Source organism: Suillus fuscotomentosus (genome assembly GCF_016647785.1).
Source record: "Suillus fuscotomentosus strain FC203 chromosome Unknown F5891scaffold_33, whole genome shotgun sequence".
In the NCBI taxonomy this organism is placed as follows: domain Eukaryota; kingdom Fungi; phylum Basidiomycota; class Agaricomycetes; order Boletales; family Suillaceae; genus Suillus; species Suillus fuscotomentosus.
In genome coordinates this window covers 28,874-52,682 of record NW_024539545.1, presented here as the reverse complement: position 1 = coordinate 52,682, position 23,809 = coordinate 28,874, and the positions used below count along the sequence as shown (strand labels likewise).

Sequence of the window (23,809 nt, the reverse complement as noted above, 5' to 3'; positions counted from 1 at the left end):
GAGGTGGCGTCAGGGACACGGACTCGCAAACCTCGCTGCCTATGTTCCTCCGTTGCCTGAAAAGACATACATTGGCCCTGCTATGCTATAAGAACGATTGAACGGAGTTGACCATGAAGATCGTGATGCCAGAACTACATATACAGATGATTGACCGTACCAAACTGTGTTGATGTAGGCTGGCAGCTTTAAAAGGTAATGAATTCATGTGCAGTTGCATGAAGTTTATGCTGGGACATGGTTGGAACACGACTAGCAGGGTGATGCCCCGCGAAGTGCAACGATTTAGGAGATCGAAACCGCTGTTGGGCTACCCCTGTGTTGTAATACTCCCTGAGACGGCATGGCAGGAACATAGCCTTTCGCCCCTTCATTTTTCCATAGAGCGACAGATGCTAAGCAGACCCTGAAGTCAAGATTATCACAGACGTTAGGCCTCTGCAGCTTCGCATCCAGTGACCAGTCTTAGACGCAAATATACTGTATTCGGCATCGGAACTCCTTTTCCACGGGATACCCCCCAAGCACTCGTGTGGCAAAACTTCGGGCGCCAGGCCAGCTGAAAGCCTCATTGCAGGCACTGAAATAACAGGTTATTTCGGAACTTGACGATTATCCAGGCATTTAGAGTAAACGCCGGGAGTGTCCTCCATAGTTGTCGGGTGATGCCCCGAAATGGTCAAGCTCGAGACGTTGCAATGTATAGCCTGGACAAAGCCAGGGCCCTGGCGGCTCGATGGCACCGTACCAACTGTTAGGACCAATTCGACCGAAAACAAAACGCGAGACCAACAACACATTTTTTAAGTAGCCCGATGTCCAATTTTTAAGCAATTCCCGAACCGAAAGGAAACTTGTGGAGTTACGATAAAAGAGACAGACTAGGCTCTCGACAGGAATCCGTGCGTGGAAAGGAGAAACAGCCATGATGATTAATTAGCAGCAGACCACAAAGGGTCAAGCATTTCTGTTCCTGATTTTACAGAATTGACCAAATGTGGTACAAGGAAATCGGATTGTGCTCGCAAATTCCCGAAATATATATGAGCTCGCCTGTAATACATGCCTTGAGGTTTCATGATGTGCATTTACTCCACACATGTTGAGTTGGAAGCAAGGCTCGAGCTCAACGGCGTAGCCCGAGTACGTGGAGATAACATACCGGAGGCACGGCAAAAGCCGATTAAAGCCAGTTCTCGCGGAGTGGAATTAAATAATGAATTAATGAAATTAATCATCGAAATAATTTCTCCCGTCGCTAGCAACATTACCAGGAGGGATCTCGCGGATGGGAAGCGGAGAAGGACTGGAGAAAATAAGGCTAGGAAATCAATATTTTTAGAGAATGTGGCAATTGAAAATACGAATTTGAATGATAAAAAATAATAAAGATTGAAAGTCCGACGGCCACGAGCTGAGCACAGGCCAACCGAGCATTCGCTTCATGGTGTGAAGCGCCGTCTGCTTCCCACTGTGACTGCCAGCATCTCCCCAGCTGCACGCTATCCCAAGCAGCGTCCACCGCGTCAAACAGTGCCCTCGTCGTAGGTGCTAACGCCAACGACGTTACAGAACACGTCGTGCTCGCTGTCACCGTCGTAGAACTCATTAACTTGTATTACCCATCTTGGTGCAAGGCTACGACCTTGCATTATGGCCGATCGCATGCCCCAGTACCAAATGAATTCCTTGCAAAACTTCATCTCCCAGCAGCATATGCAACAGCAGTCTCAACAGCAGCAACAGCAACAGCAGCAACAACAAGACCCTCAGATGGTCCCCGGGCTCCCTAACCCCGAACACAGTCGTATGTGGACTCAAATGCAGAACAACTATCGAGCTCAGCCGAATGGTGATGCAAATTCCGTTCAGATGAACTCACAAGTGAGTTTCTCCTACAATCCTCCAAAGTCATGTTCCCCCCTCTGCGCCATTTGCATTCGCTCACAGGACCCACCCCCATCCATGTTACTGATGGTCGGTTTGGGTACTGTTCTCGTCTAATCGATCACCGTATCTGCTATCATAAATTATACTATTCTGAGATTCATGCTTCCCAAGTCCAGTCAAGTCGATGCCTTGTTCAGGTCCAGTTTCCGTAATTACGTGTGCTGACTCCATATATTAGATGGCAGATCTCGCTCGAAACCAGGGGCTCGGTCATCACTCACAAGGTCCCTTGGTCCAACAGATTCAGCAGCAATTTGGTCTTGCATCCGCCCAGCGTGTCCCTCCCTCTGCTTCGTCCTTTCATGACCCTCAGTCCTCAAACCCTTCCTCTATCATACCACCCAACTTCCCCTCTATGCCTATGAATACCCCACAAATGAAACCCAGTAATCCGATTCAGGCTCAGGCTAGCCGTCCGCTGCACCCCATGGATCGTCCTCCCAATCAACAAAACCAGCATCCGCCACAGTCTGTAATGCCACACCATATGCAGCAACAGATGGGCGCACAGCCAGGCTCCAGTCCGCCGAATCCTTCGGACATGTTTTCATCTTCCAATATGACTAACGTTGATGCAATGCATAATTCTCCGCATCTGGCAGCACAACCTCTCGGGGCCCAAATGGGCCATCCAAACATGAGGGCGGCACCAGCCTCGAAGGTACCTACCCTCGCAGAGCTGATGCAAAGGAGGGATTATTTGCAATCAGCCATAAATAGCATGGAGCAAAATATCCAGGGTGTACTCGCGCAAACGAGAGGTTTCCCCGATGAACAATGGACCGCGAAGTTGGAAAAGATGCGCACGGAGCTTCACAACCGCAAGACACTCTTCCTCAGAGTTAATCAGGCTATCCAGTTGGCTTCAAATACCCCTGGCATACTTGGGGCAAATCTAGTACATCTGTAAGTTAGGCCGGCATATTGTTCAAGCTTCCTATTTACGCATTGTAGAGGTGGAATGGCCCCGGCTGCTGGTCGACCAGGTGTTACACAGGGTGGCGGAGCACCTCAGCAACCCTGGCCACAGTCGTCCAGTCCCGCTTCAAATTTTGGGATGAACACTGGAGCTAGTGGTCCTTCGCAGATTCCAACGCCAGGTCAAGCCCATCCCATGAATCCACAGCTGTCCGGACAGGGTGGTCAAATGCAACGCCCGGCTGCTGTACCCCCACGCTCTGGCTCTACTCCCCAGCAGCTCCCTACGGGCATGTCTAATACGATGCCACAGAACATGGCTCCATTCAATCCCCCATCGGCTGCTAATGGTCAGATCCCGAATAGAATGGTCAACTTATCGACACTCGGCGTCTCCCCTCTTGACAAGTCACACTTCGATGCTATGTACACGTCCTTTTGCAAGAACCGTCACGTGGAGCCCAACGTGCACGTTCTGTTACCTGATGGTCGCTCTGTTGACTTGCATAACCTGCATGTTCAGGTCTTTCGCGAAGGCGGCGCTCAATTTGTAAGCTCAGGACAATTTGCACTGTTCGAAGCATACTCATAGGTCACGAATCAGGTCACTCAACGTGATTGGTGGGCGGCCATAGGCGGTCGCATGGGTTTTGTACAATTTCCAGGCACAGATACTGAGCCAGCTAAGAGTGGCCCCGGCATCGCACAGCAGCTTGCTCATACATACAAAGAGCACTTGCAGGATTTCGAGAGCATGCTCGTCTTCACCGTTAGATCTCGCGCTGCACAAAAAAACAATTTGTCACAGAACGGTGCTCAAAACAATGTTCCTGGAAGTGCCTCAGGGGAAATGGCCCACTCCGTTATGCGCCCTCCTCTCAATCCGCAAGCCATGGCAAATGCTGCGCGTTTCGTCCATATGTCTGTTGGTGATATGCGTGCAAATGGCTTACCAGAGCAGACGGTTGCATTGATCGACCGGCACCGTTCGGATATAATGCGTTGGCACCAGCACAGTCGGTTGATGGCAACGAAGGCCAATCAGCAAGTGACCAATCACGAGGCGCCCGGTGAGCAATCGGGTATGTCCACCGCACATCAAGGAGGCTTCTCGGCCCAGATGTCGACTGCTGGTCCCAGCCTGGTACCCGCGCCACAAGCGAGGACAGCCATCTATGATGCCCAACGGCATGCAACCATCACCGATGACTGAGATGAAGCCTGTTCAGTCGGGAGGAATTTTACCACTAAGTCAAGAACAGATCACACATGCAATGACCATAATCCATCAGACGAAACACATTTTCACATCCCGTGGTTCGTCACATCTACATTCTCGCCCCAGATTCTAACCCCTCTGCAGGACTACAAACAATGCAACTGGTCACACTGCCAGATGATCAGCGAATGGAGTACAACCAGCTAATGGATCAGGTTCAGAAAATGACTCGGGACCTTGACGGAAGACTACCAATGTACTGGATTGTTCTGAGAGCGGATGAGATGATTCGCAGGCTCGTTGCAATCGTAAGCCCTCTCCGCTTGTATCTGCTTCTTGTCACCTTAAGTACAATATCTTTCCAGGTGTTAACGGTGGCACATCAAAGAACTCGTTTTCCAGTGGGGTCGCCACAAGTCATAATCGGTTTTCAGACTCTAAAGAGCATGTATACCCAAATACAAAAGGCAAACGAGGAATACGAACAAAGGTTACAATTAATGAAAGCTGTCCTCACATCGCAGCAAATGGGTGGACATAGTGGTCCTCATATAAATCGACCTCCCCCACCTCCTCCCCCATCACAGCCCACACCTCCTCAAACCCTTCAACCCCCCCCTGCTATAAGTCGCCATCCCTCCGCAAACCAGTCTCACCCACCTTCACATCCTCAGCCACACCCGCCCATGGTCAAGAAACCTCCTCGCGTACCCCCAAGCCCTTCCGTCCCTGCGGCCATTGCCACAATAAGTGCTGTGCCGTCACCTACTCCACCACCTGCACCTACGGCCTCCACTGCTCCCACTCCTCTGGCAGCCGCTTCTCCACAAACTCCAAAGTCTCCCAAGTCTAAACCGCCAAAGGCGAAGGGCCAGCGTGTTCCCAAGCAGCCTACTGCATCTCCCTCTGAACCCCCAGCTGCATTTAGCCCTGGCGTAAAGCGCCAAGCCGATGAGGATGTATCTATTCCCGCAGGTCCCTCTACCCAGCCCGAGTCTATGGGTGCACCATCTCCCAAGAAAGTGAAGACTGAAGATTGGGAGGGGGAGCCTAGCGAGGGACTCGCCAAGAGGCACCAGGAGGTTGAAAATATCAATACGGACGAGGACGCAAACGCCTTCATGGATAAGATGAAGGAGCTAGTCGCCATGACTGCCTCGACAGACGCCGGCGTGTACGACGACATCGCTCACACTCTCGACCGGATTTTGCAAGGTGCAGCTCAAGATCCAACACATATCGCCACCTCTGCATTCGCCTCAAGCATCGGTGGACCACTTTCGGAACTCTCGCCTCCAGCGGCCCCTAACGATGCGTTTTTGGAGTTCCACGAGTTTATTGATTATAGTCGTTTCACTACTCTTGAAGATGAGGAAGACTCGAAAGCTCCTACCCCCGACCTCGTACCGTCATCCACGAACCCTAGCCCACAGTCCAATCCGGATGCTGATCAGTCACAGGGTGCATCATCCCCCGGCAAAACTAAGATCGAGGAGCCCAGGGAAAGCAACCATCTCGATATCCTTCATATGGGAGCATTCAAGGAGATTGACGGCGGCGAGTCCGCCTACTACCAGGCATCAGATTGGAAATGGGACAGTGTAATGCCCGCGCTTGACCAACCGTGGGCAATTTACCAAACTTCATGATAGGAATTTATGGGGCGGAATCCTGGTTTGTTTTGTTGCTTATTTATGAATCTTCTTTTCTTTTATATGCTGGATATACTCGCTCGTCCGTGATGCCCTCCGTTACACTGATCAGACTTGTCAACTCTACGTCCTGTCATTCATACTACTAGTATCTTGGTTTCATGTTTCATTCACTCTGTATTTCTTAATGTTGTTCTGATTTGCTATCGTATCTTGCTCCGAAATCATCGAAACGTAGGAATTAATGAGCTGCTGATCTAGACAGCAGTAGTATAATGATTTTTTGCGTGAAACGGTAGTGTACAGTGGTCCTTTATCTGTGTTCTCTACTTGATGAGTACTTTTCGATCAGGGGGCTTCCTTTTGGTTGCAAGTGTACTTGACCGTCGAGTATTATCAAGGATGCGAGCCTTCAGAGAAGATACAGGGTCCAATGTCGACCGAGATTGGGAACCAGGTGAAGATGATATCGATAAGCGAGGTCTCTTACTGTTTCTCTCTGTTTCATAATCCATTCTAGCCTTCGCCCATTCGTCCCGTGCCTGATGCTTGGCCTCCGCATCATCTTCAACGAGTTTCAACTCCTCCGGTAAGCCGTATTTACCTTTGATCGTGTCATCATCGGCGCGTTTCTGTGCCTCGATCTTCTTCTCCGCACGAAAACGCTTGCGCACCATCGATGAAAGTGTGTAAGGATCGTTATTATAGTGATCTGAAACACCCTGTAAGGCCTCAATTCGTGGTATTTGCACCTTAGCGACATGATTTTGGGCCTCGGTTGTCTTCTCGAGCGCTGCAAGGGGATCCGCGGGACCAGCTTTCCCTTCGGTATCTGCAATCTTTGTAAGATGATGATGAAGGATATGCAAATTGATACATACCATGGATAGCAAACCCGCCGTTCTCCTCGGGGTCCCAATCTTCGTCCTTCTGACGAGCACCTGAAACCACGACGTAGCGAGTGTTCTATGTGATATTAACATTGTAAAATAGAGCGAACCACGCTTGACTCACCTTGGGGTCTGTCTGGATCTCAAACCAGCCATCGCAAAGATGACATTTGCAACGGAACGAGTAGATTGGAGTAGAATAGTAGGCACCAACTTTCTTCTTCTCCGCATTATACCGGACGCCCATGCCAATGTGGTTGTTGCATGTTCCACTACAAATCTATGAAATCGCTGTTTCTAGATGCTATGGTTATGACGCATACCACCAGATGTTAAAAGGAAGCTCGAAACGGGTTATAAGAATGCCCTTGTCCAGTTTACGTGCTCTGTCACCGAGCGCATGTTTGCCTGTGAACCATGAGAGAAACAACTTTGCGCAGGAAATTGATTTACATACCTCTGTACGCATTTAAGCTCTGGTGTTTATCTGGGTCATAATCTGGCGGATAATACTTGTTGAATCCTAAGAAAGAGAGCAGGATTAGTTGACGATCTGTCGTACGCTAGATCTAACACTTGCCTTGCATGACTGTTTCTAATGGGAACTCCCGGAGTTTGCCGACACATGAGCAATCTCAGTAAACCTTAATTATCTCTCTCATCAACACACAAACCTTAGGTGCGCATATCTTGAGTATCACTTTCAAACTGCTAATCATCTGTCTAGTCACCTCTGACTTATTCCAAAAAAAATTAGTCCAGAATGAGTTACGTCGCTAAGGACAAGGAGTATGACGCAGCAGGCGCTGTCCCCGCTGCCAAAATTCATAAAATTCGTATTACCTTGACGAGCAGCAACGTCAAAAACTTGGAAAAGTGTTTGTGCACTTCAGTTTATCACAAAGATATACTTAACCATCAAATATAGTCTCCGCCGACCTCATAAACCGTGCAAAGGACAAGCAGCTCCGTGTCAAGGGCCCTGTCCGCCTCCCCACCAAGGTCCTTAAGATCACAACCCGTAAGACTGTCAGTATCACAACTATATGATATACCTGTATCTCATTGACTTTTGCGTTCCTTAGCCTTGCGGTGAGGGTTCGAAGACCTGGGACCGCTACGAGCTCAAGGTGCACAAACGTCTCATTGATTTGCACTCCTCCAGCGAAGTCGTCAAGCAGATCGTGAGTCTGGATTTTTTTGTTCCCACTATCGGTTCCTCATTCTTTGATTAGACTTCTATTAGCTTGGAGCCTGGTGTTGAGGTTGAAGTCACCATCTCAGCTTAGGTATCTTTACTGTATGTATGTTTGCTGTATGACAGGGCATTGCCGTCCGACACTTTGCTCCACATCATGAATTGTATGCTTTCATTCCGAAGAGAAGCGTGTAAGGTGTTTTGGCTTTGTTGTCGTGGGGCACCTTTCGGGCATTGTTGGCGGGAAGTTAATAGCTATCGAGTGCCTCGGTGCACGACGGCTGTATGCATTGAGGTTCTGAGATACAATGATAATATCAGCTATGATGCTCTTTCATGACTCGAACTAGGATCGTGTTCTGCAACTCCTTCATCTTCCTCATCCTCCGAAGTCTCCTCGTCCTCACTGCTATGCTCACCAATTCCACTCCCCTCTTCAACTTCCTCTCCTCTTCCTCAGACTCATCCTCAGACTCGCTCTCACTTGCATAGAACTTGTTCAAATCCCTCCAGTCCTTGGTGTCTTTTGGCGTCGATCCCCCTATGGGCGTGAGCACAACTGGTGTTGAACCTGCAGGTGTGGGCACACGTTGGGACGAGGTTGCCTGGGATGAAATCGCTTGAACCGACGAGGCAACTTGGGGTGCGTCGTCATCACTATCACGCAACGCGGGGTCGATTCCCTGTTCCAGCCACTCGGGGAGATCTATCACAGTCTCATCGTCATCGTCATCGTGCAGATGCAAACTTTCACTCTCCATCACGAGAGAAAGCGTTCCGAGTGGACGAGCGTCTGCAGAGGACTGGGATTAGTTGGACATGAAAAGAAAGTGAGAAAGGTAAGTGTGGGTGATAATCGTAAACGAGCCCTTCGTCGACAAAATCAGAACTCAAAAACACACTCACCAGCCACCAGCTCCTCTTCAATCGTCCCAGTCTTTCCCTCGAATAACACTCGTGTCACCTGTTCCCTTCTCAACACCACACCCGGCCTTCCTGCCTGCTCTTCCTTGTTCCAATTTTCCCCGACGCCATCCTCATCATTACTGCTCATAATACCCGTAACTGCACCAACAAGAAGTGTCCTCAACATCCTCGCGCGGTCACGCACGTCCCAGTCTTCATCGTACCGAGCTAGTGTGAAAACATACTGTGCCAGTAAGACCAGTGTACGGTGCGTGGGCGCGAGCAGTATTAGTTTCGCGGCAAGAGTGAGTGTCTGAAGCTTGACTAGGGAAGCCTGGTATGAGTTAGCATGAGCAGGGATATTATGAAGTGGGTTAAAACCCACCTCAGTGTTGAAGCTCCTCGCTGCCTTGCGCAGTACATCTGGCGCCCAGTCTGCCACACCTTCAACCGCTGTTTTCGTGCCTGTGACTGACCCGTATTGACCGACGAGCCATAGCACGCAAGCCCGCGCGTGGGGGTGCCGGATATCGTCAATGCGCTGGGCCAGCTGGGCAATAATGGAAAGTGGGGCCTGAGCTACGGAGGTCGACTCCGTGCTCGTGAAGGACAAAGGTGCAGCTGACAATGAAGTGGAGATTGATGGCGTCAGCGAGGGAATGGATGATGCAAGGAGAGCTTGCTGCGACGAGAAAGGAGTTGGGAGGGTCGTGGTTGAGGTAGAGGAAGGTGTGAGAAGTTGATTTTGGACGAGGGACTTGAGAACGAGGACTGCATTTGAGACGATGGTATCTATGCAATCATGTAAATTCGAAATATAAGGAGATCCAAAGACCGTGCCGACCTTGCTTGCTGTTGATCATTCCCATGAGTGCAGTGAGGCATTGAGGCGTGGATGAAGGAACGAGGCTGGCAATGCGTCCAATGGCGTGAATCGCATCTCCCACAACAGAGTCATCTGTGTCTTGAGCATAGTCCTGTATACCCGATGGGAGTTCAACAGTAAGGGCAAAGATAACGACATATGATCAAATGCCAGGCGTGGAGTCAAAGGGTATTGGAAAAAGAATGGCAATTAGTAACCCCTACCTCCAAATAGGTGAACTAAACGTACCATGAATTCTCGCAGTAATGTCTGATGATTGTCAGCTGTGCACAATGCCAAGAGAACAGAAATCTTTCTCCGCTTCACCTGCTCTGCATCATCCACGCGCACGAGAAAGCGGTTGTGTGAAGTGATGAATAAAACCTAAATATGGACACAAAGATGGTGGATGTGCAATTCATGCAAGATCAAGTCGAAAGGAGAATGAAATAGTCAACCGATGAATGCTATAATCCAGATCTTAGCAGACACACGTACTGGATGCGAACGTGCGACGACGAGTAAATAAGCCAGTGCTACACGCTCGACCTCGCGCGATACGCTGAGGAGGCGAAGGAGAGGTGCGCTAATCTTTGAGAGCATCGATGAAGGAGCAAGGTAGTAGAATGCCCGTGCGACAGCAAGAACAACCTAATCGCTTAGTCAATAAGATTTTCGTGGTGGAAGTGGATCGGTGTGCGCACGGCAGGGTTCTTGTTCATGAAAAGTGGCTCCGCGCAGGCTAGCAGGAGCTTCAAATCTTTGTCAACCTCTTCGCCTTGTCTCTCGCTGGCGGGAACGGGCTTGGGTAACATGGTCCTCACGTATCGCACGAGTACGCGGAGGACATCGACCTGCCCCCATGCATCAATGTCCGGCAAGGCACGGCAGAGGCGGCGAAAATGTACGTGGAGAAGGTCGAGGCGAGATGGCGCAATGGTGTCGAGAGCAAGAACAGCAGTCCCAAGTGAAAGCGGAGAGCGATCGCGCAGAAGAGTTGTCATAATATCGAGCAGAGTTGGATGATGCGCCTGGTCTACTCTTCATACATATGTTTTGTGATTCGTGAAGTGGATATTGAACTAGGTAAGGCTCACTTGTGTACCTTGATCACGGCCAACGCAGCTGCCTTGCGAACATATGGGCTCGGGTCTGCAGCAGACTTGCGGACAGCCATAAGTACGATGGTAGCAACAGTAGGAACGCGAATGCCGCTCAGCACGCGAAGAGCCATAGCGCGTATGAGAGGGCTGGGGTCAGCGAGATCCCGCTGGAAAGTATTGATCGACAGCAATGCCAGATCAGGTTCAGATGGTGCACAACGAAGGAGGTAGATGTACACCAGCTTGCGTAGCTCGAGGTTCGGGCTGGCTACATTCTTGACTACAGCAGGGAAATATGAGGAGACTGGCCGGTTCTTTGAGATGAGCTGAGGAGAAGCAATGTTATAATTTCTATACAGATGTTATACCGACTGGCACAAACCGCGATCAATCGTTTCATGGCGTCCAGCTTTTCACGGTCGCTGCTTGATTCGAGCTGCTTTGTTATATTCTTCGCCTTGTCGTCCGCCATGTCAAACAATGAGCTCCCGCCCCGTGTTAACGACAAATCCCGGGTGTGCTCAGCTATTGTCTCTTGAATCCTCATCCCAAGGCGTGTTGCATTCTCGCTCAGAGCGTTGAGGTTGATCCCATCCATCGTTTGGTGTGGACATGCACGTAAGTCTTGAGGCTTAAGTTGAAATCGGTGTGATCATGATCTCACGTGCCACCAACACATCGGAGTCAAGCTCAGAACTTCAATTTCATTTGCCAATAAGGCCTTACAGCGAGAGCCTGTAAATCACAGATTGTGGCAGTGGAAACTGTTCCCAAAGCTTGGAAATGTAGGAGCAGCGTACAAAGGTTCGCAGAAAATCACTGAATTAAGCCGAGTCTATCATTGAATAGAAAGGTGCAAGAGCATAAACTATCAAGGCTCGAGTGATGCAGGGAATGTGTCGTTCTCCCTCTGCTCGTCCCACTTCGCTACCTGGACATGACAGCATATTTAAGGAATCAAGCTCTGCACCAAGGTATTGAATACCTACCCATTCATCTAAAGGAACAAGAGTCAAGACGATTAACGCAACAGAATAGAAAAGGAACATACTAGGACACAATGAGTTGTAGGCGCGCTTAAATTGTTTGCATGGTGCGAAGTCTTCACCCTTGGCGGCGACGCACTTAAAGTAGTCCGTGTAATTCTGGAAACTGTTGTAATGTAGCACACACTGCATGCTAGAGATAAGTCGCTACTCACCAGTGACGCGTCTGGTTGGTGTTCGGAAAGCGAGCTGTATCCAACCGAAACCAGTTAGCTGGAGTAAAACATGGACTAAGGAAGGGTAGGACGCACCGTCAAAGCCAGCAGTTTGAAGGACGTATTTGCTGATACTCTATAAGCATAGAGTAAGACCGACAAGAATAATGTAGACGGACCTCGACAGATCAGCAGCCTCAGAGTCAGACATTTTTGTGTGATGGATGCAGTCTTAGAAACTTGAGTCGGGTTTGGACGGAGTATGTCGATTAGTCAGCATGTCACCTTAGACTTCACCGTGACACAACTGCACAGACACTTAATTCCTATTTAAACATCATCATGGATGCTCTCAAAGCTGAAATTGCACTCAAGCGCAAGTACGTTCAGAATGACGCAGAAATGCGTCCGTCCAAGTACGTGCGTCGCGGTGAACTTGAGCGCATGAAAGAAGAAGAAGATCGGCGAGCACGCGAGGAGAAAGAAAAAGAAAGGGCAGCGGAGCAGGCGGCAGAGAGGGACGCTGCACTAACCAGAAGCAAGCAGAAGAAAAAGGTGACATCATGTTGTCATATTTACTGCTAGTATGTTCATGGGCTGTGGCAGGTCGACACTTCCTCGCGCTCCACTTCTAACACCCCTTTACCGGAAAGTCAGGACCCAGACTCGACAATTTTAGAGGGTTCATTTAACATTCCCAACAATGAAGCCATCCGCAGACTGCGAGCCAAAGGACAGCCGATCCGACTTTTTGGTGAAAGCGACCGCGACCGGCGCCTGCGTTTGCGTGCTCTCGAACTCATCGAAGAGCGCGGACATGAGAAAGCTGGCACAAATGACTTTAGGAAGGCACTGGAAGATGTTGAGAGTGTTGAGAGGGAGTTGAGGGCTAAAAACGATAAGGGGAAGAAGAAAGATGACGGAGAAGTGAGCAACAATGCCGGGAGTGTAGCCATGGTGGATCTAGGGTTATTAAAGACGGATCCGGACAAATTGTACCCCGTCATATACTACGCACTCAAGCGGACGCTCAAAGAATGGGAGGAGGCAATGGATGAACGACCAGGTATGTCTTGCACAGGTGTGAAATTTATGTCTAACAGGAGATACAGAAAACGTCAAGCGGACTCATCAGGGCAAACTGGCTGCAGCAACGCAAGTCCAGTCTGCCGAGTATTTAAAGCCGCTGTTTAAGACACTTCGTTCACGAGTGAGTCTACCTTTCCACTTTTCTCGATCATTTCATTTCTTGTCTTTGCATATAATGTTGAATTTACTTTATGCCACTTATAAAAACTTCACATTGTCATCACAGACTTTTTTCATTTTAAAAGTGGAACCATTGAGCTGACACTCGATTGTCTTAGAATCTACCGCCAGACATGCTTGTACGCATAGCTGAAATAGTATATTACATGCAAAAGCGGCAATATCAGAGAGCAAATGACTCGTACCTTCGACTGTCCATTGGAAATGCGCCATGGCCGATTGGTGTTACGATGGTGGGGTGCGCATTTGTCCTCCATTCTTACCATCACGTTCGTCTCATTTAAATGACTTGCTAGTATCCATGAACGTTCCGCGCGCGAAAAGATCTCCACAGACCAGGTTGCGCATGTGCTGAATGACGAAGTCAGCAGGAAATATATACAGAGCCTCAAACGGTTAGTCTCATTTCTTTTGTACATTTCCTTTTCATTCCTGCTTCATTCCAAGTGCCAACTCGGCTGATGCATCCTCTCAGGCTCTTGACGTTCTCTCAGACAAAATACCCACCAGAGGACGTTTCACAGCTTATGGGATAGTTGGGTTTACGTTGGTCGTGTTTATGCTGCTCTAGTAGAGTGCTTGTGTGTTTATCATCTGTACTGGACATTTTATCAAGCTGATTATATATCTCATAGCTTGGCACATCCTAGTGCAAGTTCTAGGGTGTCAAGATGCTATGCGTTCCGGTGACCCATTTTCTATCTGGTATACGATGGCGATCTTCATCGTCAACCCGACCACTATCGCCCCTTGCGCCCTTTCTTCCCTCGCGCCGGCTCTTCGGCGGATTCAGCAAGCGCGTGTCCTGTTTCGCGGATGTGTGTAAATAGCTTTGTACGGCTCTCAAAGGGTGATTTGCACACGTTGCAAACCTATAAGTATGTCAACACAAGAGAACCATTGCGCGTATGGAGATATGCAGACCATACTGTGTTCTGCCTCGACAACATTGGTGGCTTTCTTCGCCTCTCGAAGCTTTCGTTTTTCCCGTTTTGAAAGCTCAGGCTGGGAAGACATCACTTCCTGAGAATCATCCTTACTTTTTGGTGGGGGGGAGGATGCTGGCGCATCGCTTGATGGTCTTGTTTGGGGCTTGCATTTTTTCTTTTTTTCTTTTTTGCGTACTAGTTGGTCATCCTCAGCCGGGAGTTCCTCTGTGGGTGAACCAACTTCATCTTCGTCTACATTTTCGAGTACCGGCTCTGGAGGCGTTGGTGGGGGTGGAGGAACGAACTTGCTATCGAAGCCTCCATCCACCTCCTGGATCTCGTCGCTTTCTCCCTCCTCCAGCCCATGCTGGAGTGCTTCTTCCTCTTGCCACATCTCTCTCTTCAGTCTCTCGATCTCACGCATGTGCTTCTTGCTACGCTCGTGGCTGTCCCATGCAGCTTCGCTGCGAAACGTCTTCCCGCATGCAACACACTCCCATTCCTCTGCGTTACCTTCACCTGCCGCCCATTCGAGGTCAGCATCAGCATCATGATCCATACCGCCTGTTCTTTGCCAAGCTTGCTCTACATAAGGCTTGGCAGGCTGGGGGCGTGGAGTGGAGGACCCAGATGTGGGGGCTTTAGCTTCGGATAAGACTTTGTTGGCTTGAGATTGTGCAGCGAGATGAATCTTGTATCGCGGGTCGCGCTTGCGAATAAAAGTAGCCAGTTGCTGCGCACCGAAATTTAGAAAATGTTTGAGTAAGATGTAGCTGTAAGCAATCACTCTGATAGTCTCATTATAGTCCTTTCGCGCCTCATCCTTGGCCTTTTTGTTGTCTCTCTCCATGAGCCTGACAGGTGTTCAGCCACATAATGCGACAAGACACTATCACTCACCGTCGCACTCGGCGATCGGGTGCCTCTGCAAGATTCCACTGTTCCGTCCATACAAAATCCTTGAGAGTCGCGAAGTTAAGCCATGCATTATAGAAATTGCGTGCGGCGGGCGTATTTGTGGATTTGGGTGTGGACCAAGGCCAGGAGGCGTCTCCAAAGCTGGGATACTCGATCTGGGAGATGAGGTTCTCCTCCTGTGCCAAGCGTGTAAAGAGATTGCGATAGATTGTGAAGAAGCTCTGGTGGTGGTGAGTATGAGTAGTGATCATAGTATATGTATTATTGCGGTCATGGGGGCAATGCATTATACGTGGAACGCACATTCTCGCTGTCGTCAAAGCCTGACCAGACTGTCGCATCAAAAAATCGAGCGAGATGTCTGACAGTCAGCCCCCGGTCGCGGGCACGGGGAGGTGGGGCGCCTTTTCGGATGTCCTCGAAGACAGCCTCTGCATCAGGTTCTGGTGCCAGAGATGCTTTGTGAAAGTCATACCAGGCTCTTTCCTACTTGCACGGTACAGTCAGGAGCGACACAGAGGAACGCATAAATAGCAGGTACCAACCTGGTCATCACTCAACACCTGTCGATCCGACATGCGATGAGCCTTCGACTCATCCTTGGACCTTGAGGGTGAGAAATCGCACCTCATATGCTTGCTGAATAGCGGCGAATCTTTTGGTAGCACCTTCAACATCATCTTTATTCTTGTCAGGATGATGAACAAGGGCCAATCTTCGAAAGGCTTTCTTGAGGATAATTAGACCACGGACACTGAATCAGCGACACAAAAGTTGATGTGAGCCGTATCATACCTTGATCTCGTCTCCGTTTGCCGATTCTTCGACACCCAGCAACTCGTAGTAGTCAGGGACCGCATCTTCGGATTCCGTGTTGCGTCCGGTGGATTCGCGTGCACCCATGAACGTATGCTCTTAGTATCACTGCGATCGCAGTACAGAGAATTCCGTGCCCATTAGTGTCCAATTGCTCCCGAAATCACACACGTACAGGACCCGTCGTCACTTCAAGGTTCATCAACTTGAATTTTCGTTCAACCAAGTCGTTCCAAGGAACTTTCTAAGCTATCCCACTAGCTCCTCGTTGTCTGCAACATGTCCGACTTCTTCAAATCGTCGTCATCGTCTAGTTCTCCGTCAGGTATGTGACACGCAGCTATATTCTGACTGCTACTCAGCACATACTTTGTAGACATGACTGCAAAAAAAGAAGCCGTGATGAATGGTGTGCGCTCCGAGATTGCCCTTGCTAGCGCGCAGGAGCTTATAAATGTGTGGTCCCTACTATCGCTACTAGTGTTCACAGTAACAGAGGCTTTCAGAAAACGAACGAGAAATGCTTCGCTAAGTGCATAGCGAAACCTGGGACCACCTTGTCTAGCTCAGAGGAGGTGAGTGCGCCCACAGAGTTCGCAAGGTAGATGTTGACATTTTCTCATATCTAGACATGTTTGTCTCGATGCCTCGAACGTTACCTGGAAACATGTGAGTGTCTGACCAAGATACCCTGGCATGCAGCTGCTCACGGTCTCGCAGTCAACATAATTAGCAAAACCTACAGTGCCCGCTTAAGCAGAGAACGCGAGCAGCGGCAACTTAATCAGATATAGTCGGCATATTGTATCTATACCACTCCGTCCCATCAATAGTGCTTTCATTTTAGTTGTTCATCAGTCTCACCTGCATGTCATCAAGGCGGCTCCATTCTCGACCCTGAAATCACGAGGCTGGCATGGAGGATTTATTACCATCTACGGTGCAAGCTATGGTGTACGAAAAGGTGTCTTTGTGTTTACAAGTAAGATATTAAACAAAGATGTATACCAACGTTCAGTGAAGGAAGGTGTGCTTCCCGTGGAGCGTGGAATGACAGACCCCGTACCAAAGATGTGGAAGCGAAGCGGTGCAGGGTATTAAAATGTTAAAAGTCAACTTGCAAAGTGAAGGTGAATGAAGTTTGTACCGCAAATGAAGGCGAAAATTATTGGGCAACCCATGCGAAGTAGCGCAAAGGTCCAGGGTGTTACAATTTTTGATCAAAGGGTTCACCTCAGATTCATATAGTAAACCAGGTATTAAGTTAATGAGGCTCAGCCTCGTGTGCTGTAGTCATTTGTGGGAGGATAAAATGGAGTTGTCAATAACGGCGGCGAAGGAGAAACGAATGGTGTCTGGGAAGAGGAACTAGGGGTTGGTCCATTGCTAGAGTATGGAGAAGTCATCGACATAGTGCCATCATACATATGATGCACTGGTGCGGATGAATAGGAACGTGGGGGGACACTATGGGTATCGGTTGGACCGTAATCGACTGGGGATTGAGATTGTTGCGATGCACTATGCGATGACGCGGAGTTTGCATATTCCGAGAACATCGGTGAATGAGACGATAGGTGGATGGACGGGTGATTACGGTTAGAATACGGTGAGAAGGATGATGAAGCGTACGGGGCTGAGTGTGGCCCTGGGGTCGGATTGGCAGGCAAGTCCACAGCGAGAGGCTGGTGACTAGGGCGATGCATGTGACTCAATTGCATGGTACCACCTGAAAAGGATCTTCTCCTTATGTGGACAGGACCTTCTGCCCTTCTAGAGTCGCTGACATCTCCACCGTACGGGTATGCGGGTCCTGTTAAAACTGCCATGGGAGGTTGGGGGACTTCCATGAGAGGTGGCGGTGGTTCCTGGGAGTAATAGGACGGTGAATGAAGACGAATATCCGACCCAGAAGCATGGGCATTCAGATGACGCAGAAGGTGTGCAAGCTGTACCGCTGAACCTATCAAGTCATGACGCAGGATCTTAGTGGCTTGTTGTCCTTCCGTCCAATCCGCACATTTTTTCCACTGCCGGGTAGGCCCAGGACTGGAGAAGGACTCGAGGTAAAAAGTTGGCGGTTGTGAAAGGATAAATGAAGCCAGTCCTGAGCCTGGCGCCGCGTTGGTAAATTCTGTATGAACGATAATATCGAAAGGAATTTCCATCTTAAAGCCATAGCCCGCCGAGTGGATGAACCACGTCAAGCACCGCTTGCCATCACACAGGTAGGCCACGAGATCATGCTTCCCTACAGCGGTTGCAATACGACGCCACGTCCCTATAGACAAATCATTACATGGAATGATAGTCACCGCTGGTAACAAAGACGGCATAAGTAGAGAAACCAGGCTCCAAAAGCTTGGCAACTTACGTTCGTCTTCATGTATGAGGCTATGTAACTCTGCTTCATATCCGGTCGCCAATTCTGGGGGAGTATCTGGTGGGGTTTCAGCGCCGTCCCCTCGACCCTTCTTGCCATCTTGCAATTTGGCCTTTGCGCGTCTGAGGGGCCGTTATCAGCGGTGCTTGTGCGCTGCAGAGAATTTACAGACCTGTTTTGGAACCATATTTGTGTTTGTCGTTCCTGCATGCCCAACAAATCACTGATTTCTTTCCTCCTCGCTGCGGTGGGGCTTCTGTCCATCGAAAAGAAGCGTTCCAAATGGATAAGTTGTTCAGGAGTGACACGTGAACGCTTCCGCTTCTCTCTTTCCCACTTGGCACCTACGCCGCTGATGGACTTTGACCTCTCTGGACCAGAAGATGGGACTTTGCCAGAATCTGCCTCGTTGCTGTCTGATAACGACGCGGAGCTGGGTCGGACGGCCCCAACATTGACCGGAGACTGAGCTGATGAACTAATGGGAGAAGGCGAACAGTCTGACGAAGTATGGAGATTTTCGCAGTGTAAAGGATGCCTTGGCAGCTCATCCTGCCCAACATAGCCTGCACGTGCCATTGGCATCCAGAGACGAACGCACAAAATGCGCTCTGGAGTACAGGTTTCGTACCCAGCTTCCAAGTCCAGCGGCAGAGGTAGGAAGCAGAAAGCAGACGATCGCAGCAAGGGAGGTTATCCCTTTTACTTGTTTATTTGGGCGGCTTTTGGTGCAGTTGTAAAAACCGGAGATCGATTGCCCTTATGTCAAGTTGTTGAATTGAATGAGACGCAATTCAGGCCCTTGTAAGGACAAGGTAGCCAGAAACGGTCAGAGAGGTGGCAAACCAATCGTACGCCAGATCAGGCGATCACGCAGCCTACTCAAAAGGCAAGTCAGAAAGGAGAATGATGGGTCGCGCAGGAAGATTCACGCATGGAAGGAGAGAGGAAGGTACGAATCAAAGCCAAAATAATGGAACTCACCGGATCGGGGTACCAACCAAGGAACCGTAGTTGGGGGAGATGTCTACTTCCGTGCTGCGACGGTTGAACTACGCATCCATAAAATTTGATGTTCTGCGTAGAAAACCCTTTGGCAAGTTTGAGAGAGTAAGATAAACTTGAACGCGGTGCGGAGAGCGTTATAAAGTTTGCTCCATGGTCAGTGTTCTAAACGAGCGGAATCCTTGGGTAGGGTCATGTCCGTATGCTGTAATCCTGCTTGCAATGATGACTAGTTTGGAATGATCTGTCGGATTCGGGTAGCTGGCTGAGTTGAATCTTTGATGGGTCCCAGGAACTGCTACCATTGGCGGGCAGATACGCATGTTTGTACGTTGTCTGTCAAGCAAGCAAAGCTTACTTACCGCACCCGAAGCTGCCATCACGATCTAGTGTGCTGGCACTTAGAATTCAGCTTCTTATCTGGTCTCTGAAACAGACTGATGGTAGGTGCGGCTGAACCAAAAAGTTGCGGCACCGGGAGTTGCTATGCAGTTCGGAAGAAATGATCAACATGAGAACTAACCTTTTTCGCGAATAACATTCCATGGGTCTCTCGATAGAAAAAGTACGCGGACAGTTTCGGCTCAAGAAACAGGGTACTGCATGAATCACTGTCTGTGGTCATAATACTTACATAATAACATACCAAGGACCCCAAAAATATGTTTTGCAGCAAAGATTTTTGAAGATCAAAGGATCGACTTCCGATCGGACATGTCAACATTTTGCCTGAGGCTGTGCTAGCCTGTGATCCGTGACGTTCTCTCCCGAAGAAGACGATAGTCCAGTGGTTTTACCGGCGATCCGTTGATCACAAGTACTGTATATGAAGTCAGCAAAGTTGAGTTAGATGACACGCATAACATCTAATCGACACTGTAACACTGAATGCTGCACAAGGTTGCCCACCGCCAGCGATACCAAGGGGTACGTACTTACCGTCACAGTACTGTATAGGGACCGTAACCACGGGCCTGTCAGTGATCTCAGATCGAACCCTGAGGCGGGCGCTGATTGGCCCGAAAATCCTCCGAATAAAACGTAGCATGTAATGGTAACATAATAGTTCATATTACGCTTCTCATCTGTACATCATGACTGCTATTGCTCAAGTACTGAAAGGCCGTCGTAACAGTATAGCACTCACGCTTGTCTTAACCATCACCCATAAAAATAGGCCATCTCCTAATAATAAAATAGTGATACTTACGCAAAGGCTGCAGAGCAATGTGACAACAAAAACGTTCAGTACTTACACACCCCACCTAGCGCAAAGTCATGGGACTTGAAGCAAGAAGTTCGAGAGAATCGAAAAAAAACTGGACGTATCTCACCCAGCCGCAACTAATATCGCGGTCGCTTGGCGTCCCTGTCATCATACCCACCAGGTCCTTCACGTTTGAGGTCTCCACGGAATCCACCTCTACCTGGTCCGAAGCCGCCTCCTGGTGGTCCATAGCCTTGTTGTGGAGGACCGCCAAAGCCACCGGGACCACCAGGAGCTTGTGCACCTGGAGGGCCGAAGCCATTAGCAGGAGCATCACCGCCAAATCCACCTCCGTGGTAACCAACGCCCCCGCCTCGACCACCCCTGTAGAGAGATAAGTCACAAATGAAGATTATGTTGAATGTTTGAACCAACCTGTAGCCATCGTCACGTCCACCCCGGAAGCCACCTCCACCTCCACCTCCACCCCGGAAACCGCCCCGGTCTCCAAAACCGCCACCTCGTTCCCCAAAGCCACCACCGCCCCCTCTAAATCCGCCACCGCGACCGCCACGAAATCCGCCCCGGTCGCCAAATCCTCCACCCCTACCCCCTCCCCCACCGCCTGCAAAACCGCCTCGTCCACCGGGAACTCTTGGAGGGGGCAATACGGGTTGTTCGACTGGTTTGGGGCGTCCGCCAAGACCTCCACCAAGACGACGGGGTTTCCACCCTCTTACAGTCCGACCACGTTCGACATCGACAAGTATGCGTTTGCCCATGATATGTAAACCATCAGACTCCTTGTAAGCCGCTAAAAAGAGCTCAGTACAAATGAAAGAAACAACACTTTTACCATCATTACCTTTCATATCTCGTTCGCGTTCATAGACGATGAATGCGTAGCCTCTGCAACGGCCTTTCTGGTCCCGCACAAGCCTTACCCGTTCAATGGTGCCAAAACTCTCGAATTCGCGTCGAAGGTCGCTTTCGGTTGCATTTTTATTCTGCATCAAAACGTGAGCGAAACGCACAGAATTGACATGATGATGAAGCTAACCAGACGTGATATGAAGAGCGTCTTATATGGGTCTCCAATGGCTTCCGCATCATCTGCAGGCTTGTCTAGAAATATGAAAATGCTTAGCGGACCTATATCGCGTCGACAAAAATGACCACTCACAGGTCTCCTTTGCGATCTTGAACTCTTCTGTCTTTTTCTTTTTGCGTTCCTCTCTCCGAATTTGCCGTTTAGTTTCTTCGGCCAGTGTGAATGCAGGTTCCTCGCCTTCTTCCATCCCGTCTCCAACTTCACCATTCCCCGCGATTAATGTTGCAGTTGTGGCTTCCTTGAGTCGCGCTAGGATACTTGCAACACCATCAACATTTTTGGAAGTTACACGATGAATGTCTTTGCCAACTGGTCGTGCATAGGGAAGAGGCGGTCGAGGTGCAAATAGTTTTAGAAGATTTGGTGGGAGGAGATGTGTGCCAGGCATGGCAAGGTATTAAGACGGGACCTTGCGACAATGCTGAGGTGCAATTACAAGAGCTCACTAAGCTGCTTGTTGTAAACTTTTTAGAAACGTGTAACGAGTCGTTGTGTGAGGCGGCGTTCAAACTCCGCTGACTGAAACCTTGGTCTGTGCGCTGGTGCAGGTGAGTTGGTCGCGGCTATCCGTGACAGCAAGCTCATTCACAAATCACTCCTCTGTATTCAGAAATGAGAAAAATACATGCTTTCCAGTCATGTAGCAAATTTTTTATTTTCCGCACGTCAAGTACATCACGCTCTCTCGCTAGCCAAAGGTTTCTGGCCTCCGCGGCTTTCAGTAGACCGTACACCGTGTCTTCTGCGGGTCGAGATTTTACCTCCTTCTTTTGCCACAATCAACTGTGGTCCTCTCGTAGTGATGGGCTAAAGCCTTCTGATATCACTCGCGTCCGGGGCATTGCACATGCAGTTGCAGAACCAGATGCAGTTCACGTCACCCCCGCTGGCTTCAAAGAAGTTGAAGTACTCACCCCGAGACGCCTACTGAGGATTTACGCGCAGCTTGCCAAGTCACGCCTGACTATCTTGGTCGTATTGACCGCAATGTCAGGAGTAGCTCTCTCACCACTTCCTGCGACGGTCCCAATTCTTCTCTCCACAGCTGTTGGCACGGCCCTGTGTTCAGCCTCGGCGAATACTTTGAATCAACTTCAAGAAATACCTTATGATGCTCAAATGGCTCGCACCCGCCAAAGACCGTTGGTTCGCAGAGCCATTTCCCCTTTGCACGCTGCAGGGTTTGCCGCTGTGACAGGAGTAGCAGGTCCTGCAGTACTGTGGTTCATGGCGAGCCCAATTACAGCATGTCTAGGCGCAGCCAACATCGTACTTTATGCAGCGGCATACACTTGGTTAAAACGTAAAAGCGTCTCCAATACCTGGGTGGGCGCAGTCGTTGGAGGTATCCCGCCGGTCATGGGTTGGACGGCCTGTGGTGGAAAAATTCTCCCATCTGCAGATTACCCAATTCACCTTTTCCTTCCTTCGTACTTCACAGAGGCACCACTAGACATGTCCATGATTGATAACCCCCTTGGCGCGTTCGCACTATTCATGCTTCTCTACAGTTGGCAATTCCCTCACTTCAACTCATTGTCGCATTTTATTCGAGGTTCCTACGCTCAAGCAGGCTACAAGATGCTGTGCGTGCTAAACCCACAACAGAATGCTCTCGTGGCTCTGCGCCACTCCTTACTCCTTGTCCCCATTTGTTCTATCTTATTCCCACTGTCAGGATTGACTACGTGGGCCTTTGCTATCACCAGCTTAGTCCCGAACGCAATTTGCATTCGTGGTTCTTGGGCCTGGTGGCGGCGTTGTGGAGAAAAGGAAGCAAGGATATCATTCCAAAACTACCTGTGGTATCTACCGGTGATGCTGGCCCTGATGATGGTTCACAAGCAAGGACTAGAATGGAGACGTTGGGTAGGGATGCAAGATGAGGTACCGTCGGACGGAGCAGATATACCAAAGCCAAAAGTATAAGCTGTCCAATTAATCTTGACATATTATGCCTATAGCCACTGCAAGTTTTCACACGTCAGATCAAACTTACTTTCAACTCATCTCCCCAAGGGCCAAGATTGTCCGCTGTGCTGCTGTTCGCACATGACCGAGCCACCAGCTTCAATCGTGGAACGAGCGGCTCAGCGCCTGTCTTCTGACGACGCGGGGCTTTGGCCACAATATCGGACGCGTTTTTACATGGGTGTGCTACCCCACTTGCGCGTATTGTGGGCAACATGACCGAGACAGAAGCGGGTGTATTACCCCCAGTCTCATGATATGGGCGACTTTGCGTCTGGTAATGCGGTTGTCTTACCCC

At 49.6% G+C, this 23,809-nt stretch overlaps 11 protein-coding genes across 11 annotated transcripts; 5 read left to right on the top strand and 6 right to left on the bottom strand.

The window, feature by feature from the left end:
* Nucleotides 1-1,423: 1,423 nt before the first annotated feature.
* F5891DRAFT_1038985 (uncharacterized protein) lies at nt 1,424-5,974 on the top strand. The gene is made up of 7 exons (XM_041361920.1): nt 1,424-1,884; nt 2,129-2,856; nt 2,905-3,418; nt 3,473-4,001; nt 4,033-4,185; nt 4,232-4,395; nt 4,453-5,974. Exons 1-7 carry the CDS (start codon nt 1,654-1,656, stop codon nt 5,734-5,736), a joined length of 3,603 nt encoding a protein of 1,200 aa, XP_041224897.1. The 5' UTR covers nt 1,424-1,653; the 3' UTR covers nt 5,737-5,974.
* F5891DRAFT_1038983 (DUF572-domain-containing protein) lies at nt 5,975-7,241 on the bottom strand. The gene is made up of 6 exons (XM_041361919.1): nt 7,210-7,241; nt 7,087-7,152; nt 6,953-7,037; nt 6,754-6,901; nt 6,621-6,705; nt 5,975-6,571 (listed from the first exon to the last, which is right to left on the bottom strand). Exons 1-6 carry the CDS (start codon nt 7,214-7,216, stop codon nt 6,066-6,068), a joined length of 897 nt encoding a protein of 298 aa, XP_041224896.1. The 5' UTR covers nt 7,217-7,241; the 3' UTR covers nt 5,975-6,065.
* Nucleotides 7,242-7,302: 61 nt separating this feature from the next.
* On the top strand, nt 7,303-8,074 carry F5891DRAFT_1038978 (ribosomal protein S10p/S20e-domain-containing protein). Its single transcript, XM_041361918.1, has 4 exons — nt 7,303-7,507; nt 7,558-7,658; nt 7,715-7,813; nt 7,865-8,074. Exons 1-4 carry the CDS (start codon nt 7,393-7,395, stop codon nt 7,916-7,918), a joined length of 369 nt encoding a protein of 122 aa, XP_041224895.1. The 5' UTR covers nt 7,303-7,392; the 3' UTR covers nt 7,919-8,074.
* A 74-nt stretch (nt 8,075-8,148) lies between these two features.
* Nucleotides 8,149-11,338, bottom strand: F5891DRAFT_1146978 (adaptin N terminal region-domain-containing protein; the record flags this gene model as incomplete). Its single annotated transcript, XM_041365040.1, is given in 10 exon segments — nt 8,149-8,254; nt 8,269-8,620; nt 8,734-9,067; nt 9,119-9,525; nt 9,578-9,710; nt 9,848-9,982; nt 10,097-10,249; nt 10,303-10,639; nt 10,696-11,027; nt 11,084-11,338. The coding sequence occupies 10 exon segments, from the start codon at nt 11,297-11,299 to the stop codon at nt 8,149-8,151; spliced, it is 2,505 nt and encodes an 834-aa protein (XP_041224894.1). The 5' UTR covers nt 11,300-11,338.
* A 47-nt stretch (nt 11,339-11,385) lies between these two features.
* Nucleotides 11,386-12,152, bottom strand: F5891DRAFT_1146973 (cytochrome c oxidase subunit VIb). The gene is made up of 6 exons (XM_041365039.1): nt 12,082-12,152; nt 11,999-12,030; nt 11,903-11,936; nt 11,753-11,853; nt 11,691-11,698; nt 11,386-11,632 (listed from the first exon to the last, which is right to left on the bottom strand). Exons 1-6 carry the CDS (start codon nt 12,111-12,113, stop codon nt 11,573-11,575), a joined length of 267 nt encoding a protein of 88 aa, XP_041224893.1. The 5' UTR covers nt 12,114-12,152; the 3' UTR covers nt 11,386-11,572.
* A 30-nt stretch (nt 12,153-12,182) lies between these two features.
* F5891DRAFT_407507 (Prp18 domain-containing protein) lies at nt 12,183-13,861 on the top strand. The gene is made up of 6 exons (XM_041371718.1): nt 12,183-12,457; nt 12,509-12,968; nt 13,015-13,112; nt 13,270-13,409; nt 13,468-13,566; nt 13,647-13,861. Exons 1-6 carry the CDS (start codon nt 12,245-12,247, stop codon nt 13,705-13,707), a joined length of 1,071 nt encoding a protein of 356 aa, XP_041224892.1. The 5' UTR covers nt 12,183-12,244; the 3' UTR covers nt 13,708-13,861.
* Nucleotides 13,827-16,009, bottom strand: F5891DRAFT_407470 (DnaJ-domain-containing protein). The gene is made up of 7 exons (XM_041371717.1): nt 15,814-16,009; nt 15,646-15,747; nt 15,564-15,581; nt 15,322-15,504; nt 15,001-15,239; nt 14,096-14,954; nt 13,827-14,043 (listed from the first exon to the last, which is right to left on the bottom strand). The coding sequence occupies exons 1-7, from the start codon at nt 15,919-15,921 to the stop codon at nt 13,912-13,914; spliced, it is 1,641 nt and encodes a 546-aa protein (XP_041224891.1). The 5' UTR covers nt 15,922-16,009; the 3' UTR covers nt 13,827-13,911.
* Nucleotide 16,010: 1 nt separating this feature from the next.
* Nucleotides 16,011-16,868, top strand: F5891DRAFT_407438 (Tim10/DDP family zinc finger-domain-containing protein). The gene is made up of 5 exons (XM_041371716.1): nt 16,011-16,159; nt 16,211-16,290; nt 16,341-16,409; nt 16,464-16,503; nt 16,555-16,868. The coding sequence occupies exons 1-5, from the start codon at nt 16,114-16,116 to the stop codon at nt 16,626-16,628; spliced, it is 309 nt and encodes a 102-aa protein (XP_041224890.1). The 5' UTR covers nt 16,011-16,113; the 3' UTR covers nt 16,629-16,868.
* A 240-nt stretch (nt 16,869-17,108) lies between these two features.
* F5891DRAFT_953857 (uncharacterized protein) lies at nt 17,109-18,796 on the bottom strand (the record flags this gene model as incomplete). The annotated part of the gene is made up of 3 exons (XM_041375219.1): nt 17,109-18,151; nt 18,209-18,339; nt 18,390-18,796. The coding sequence occupies 3 exons, from the start codon at nt 18,794-18,796 to the stop codon at nt 17,109-17,111; spliced, it is 1,581 nt and encodes a 526-aa protein (XP_041224889.1).
* Nucleotides 18,797-21,292: 2,496 nt separating this feature from the next.
* Nucleotides 21,293-21,928, bottom strand: F5891DRAFT_930208 (uncharacterized protein; the record flags this gene model as incomplete). The annotated part of the gene is made up of 3 exons (XM_041373942.1): nt 21,293-21,436; nt 21,490-21,554; nt 21,613-21,928. Coding segments are annotated over 3 exons (525 nt in total), but the record flags the coding sequence as incomplete, so codon positions are not given.
* Nucleotides 21,929-22,051: 123 nt separating this feature from the next.
* F5891DRAFT_1110531 (protoheme IX farnesyltransferase) lies at nt 22,052-23,665 on the top strand. Its single transcript, XM_041363709.1, has 2 exons — nt 22,052-22,088; nt 22,151-23,665. Exon 2 carries the CDS (start codon nt 22,153-22,155, stop codon nt 23,467-23,469), a length of 1,317 nt encoding a protein of 438 aa, XP_041224887.1. The 5' UTR covers nt 22,052-22,088; nt 22,151-22,152; the 3' UTR covers nt 23,470-23,665.
* The last annotated feature ends 144 nt before the right edge of the window (nt 23,666-23,809 follow it).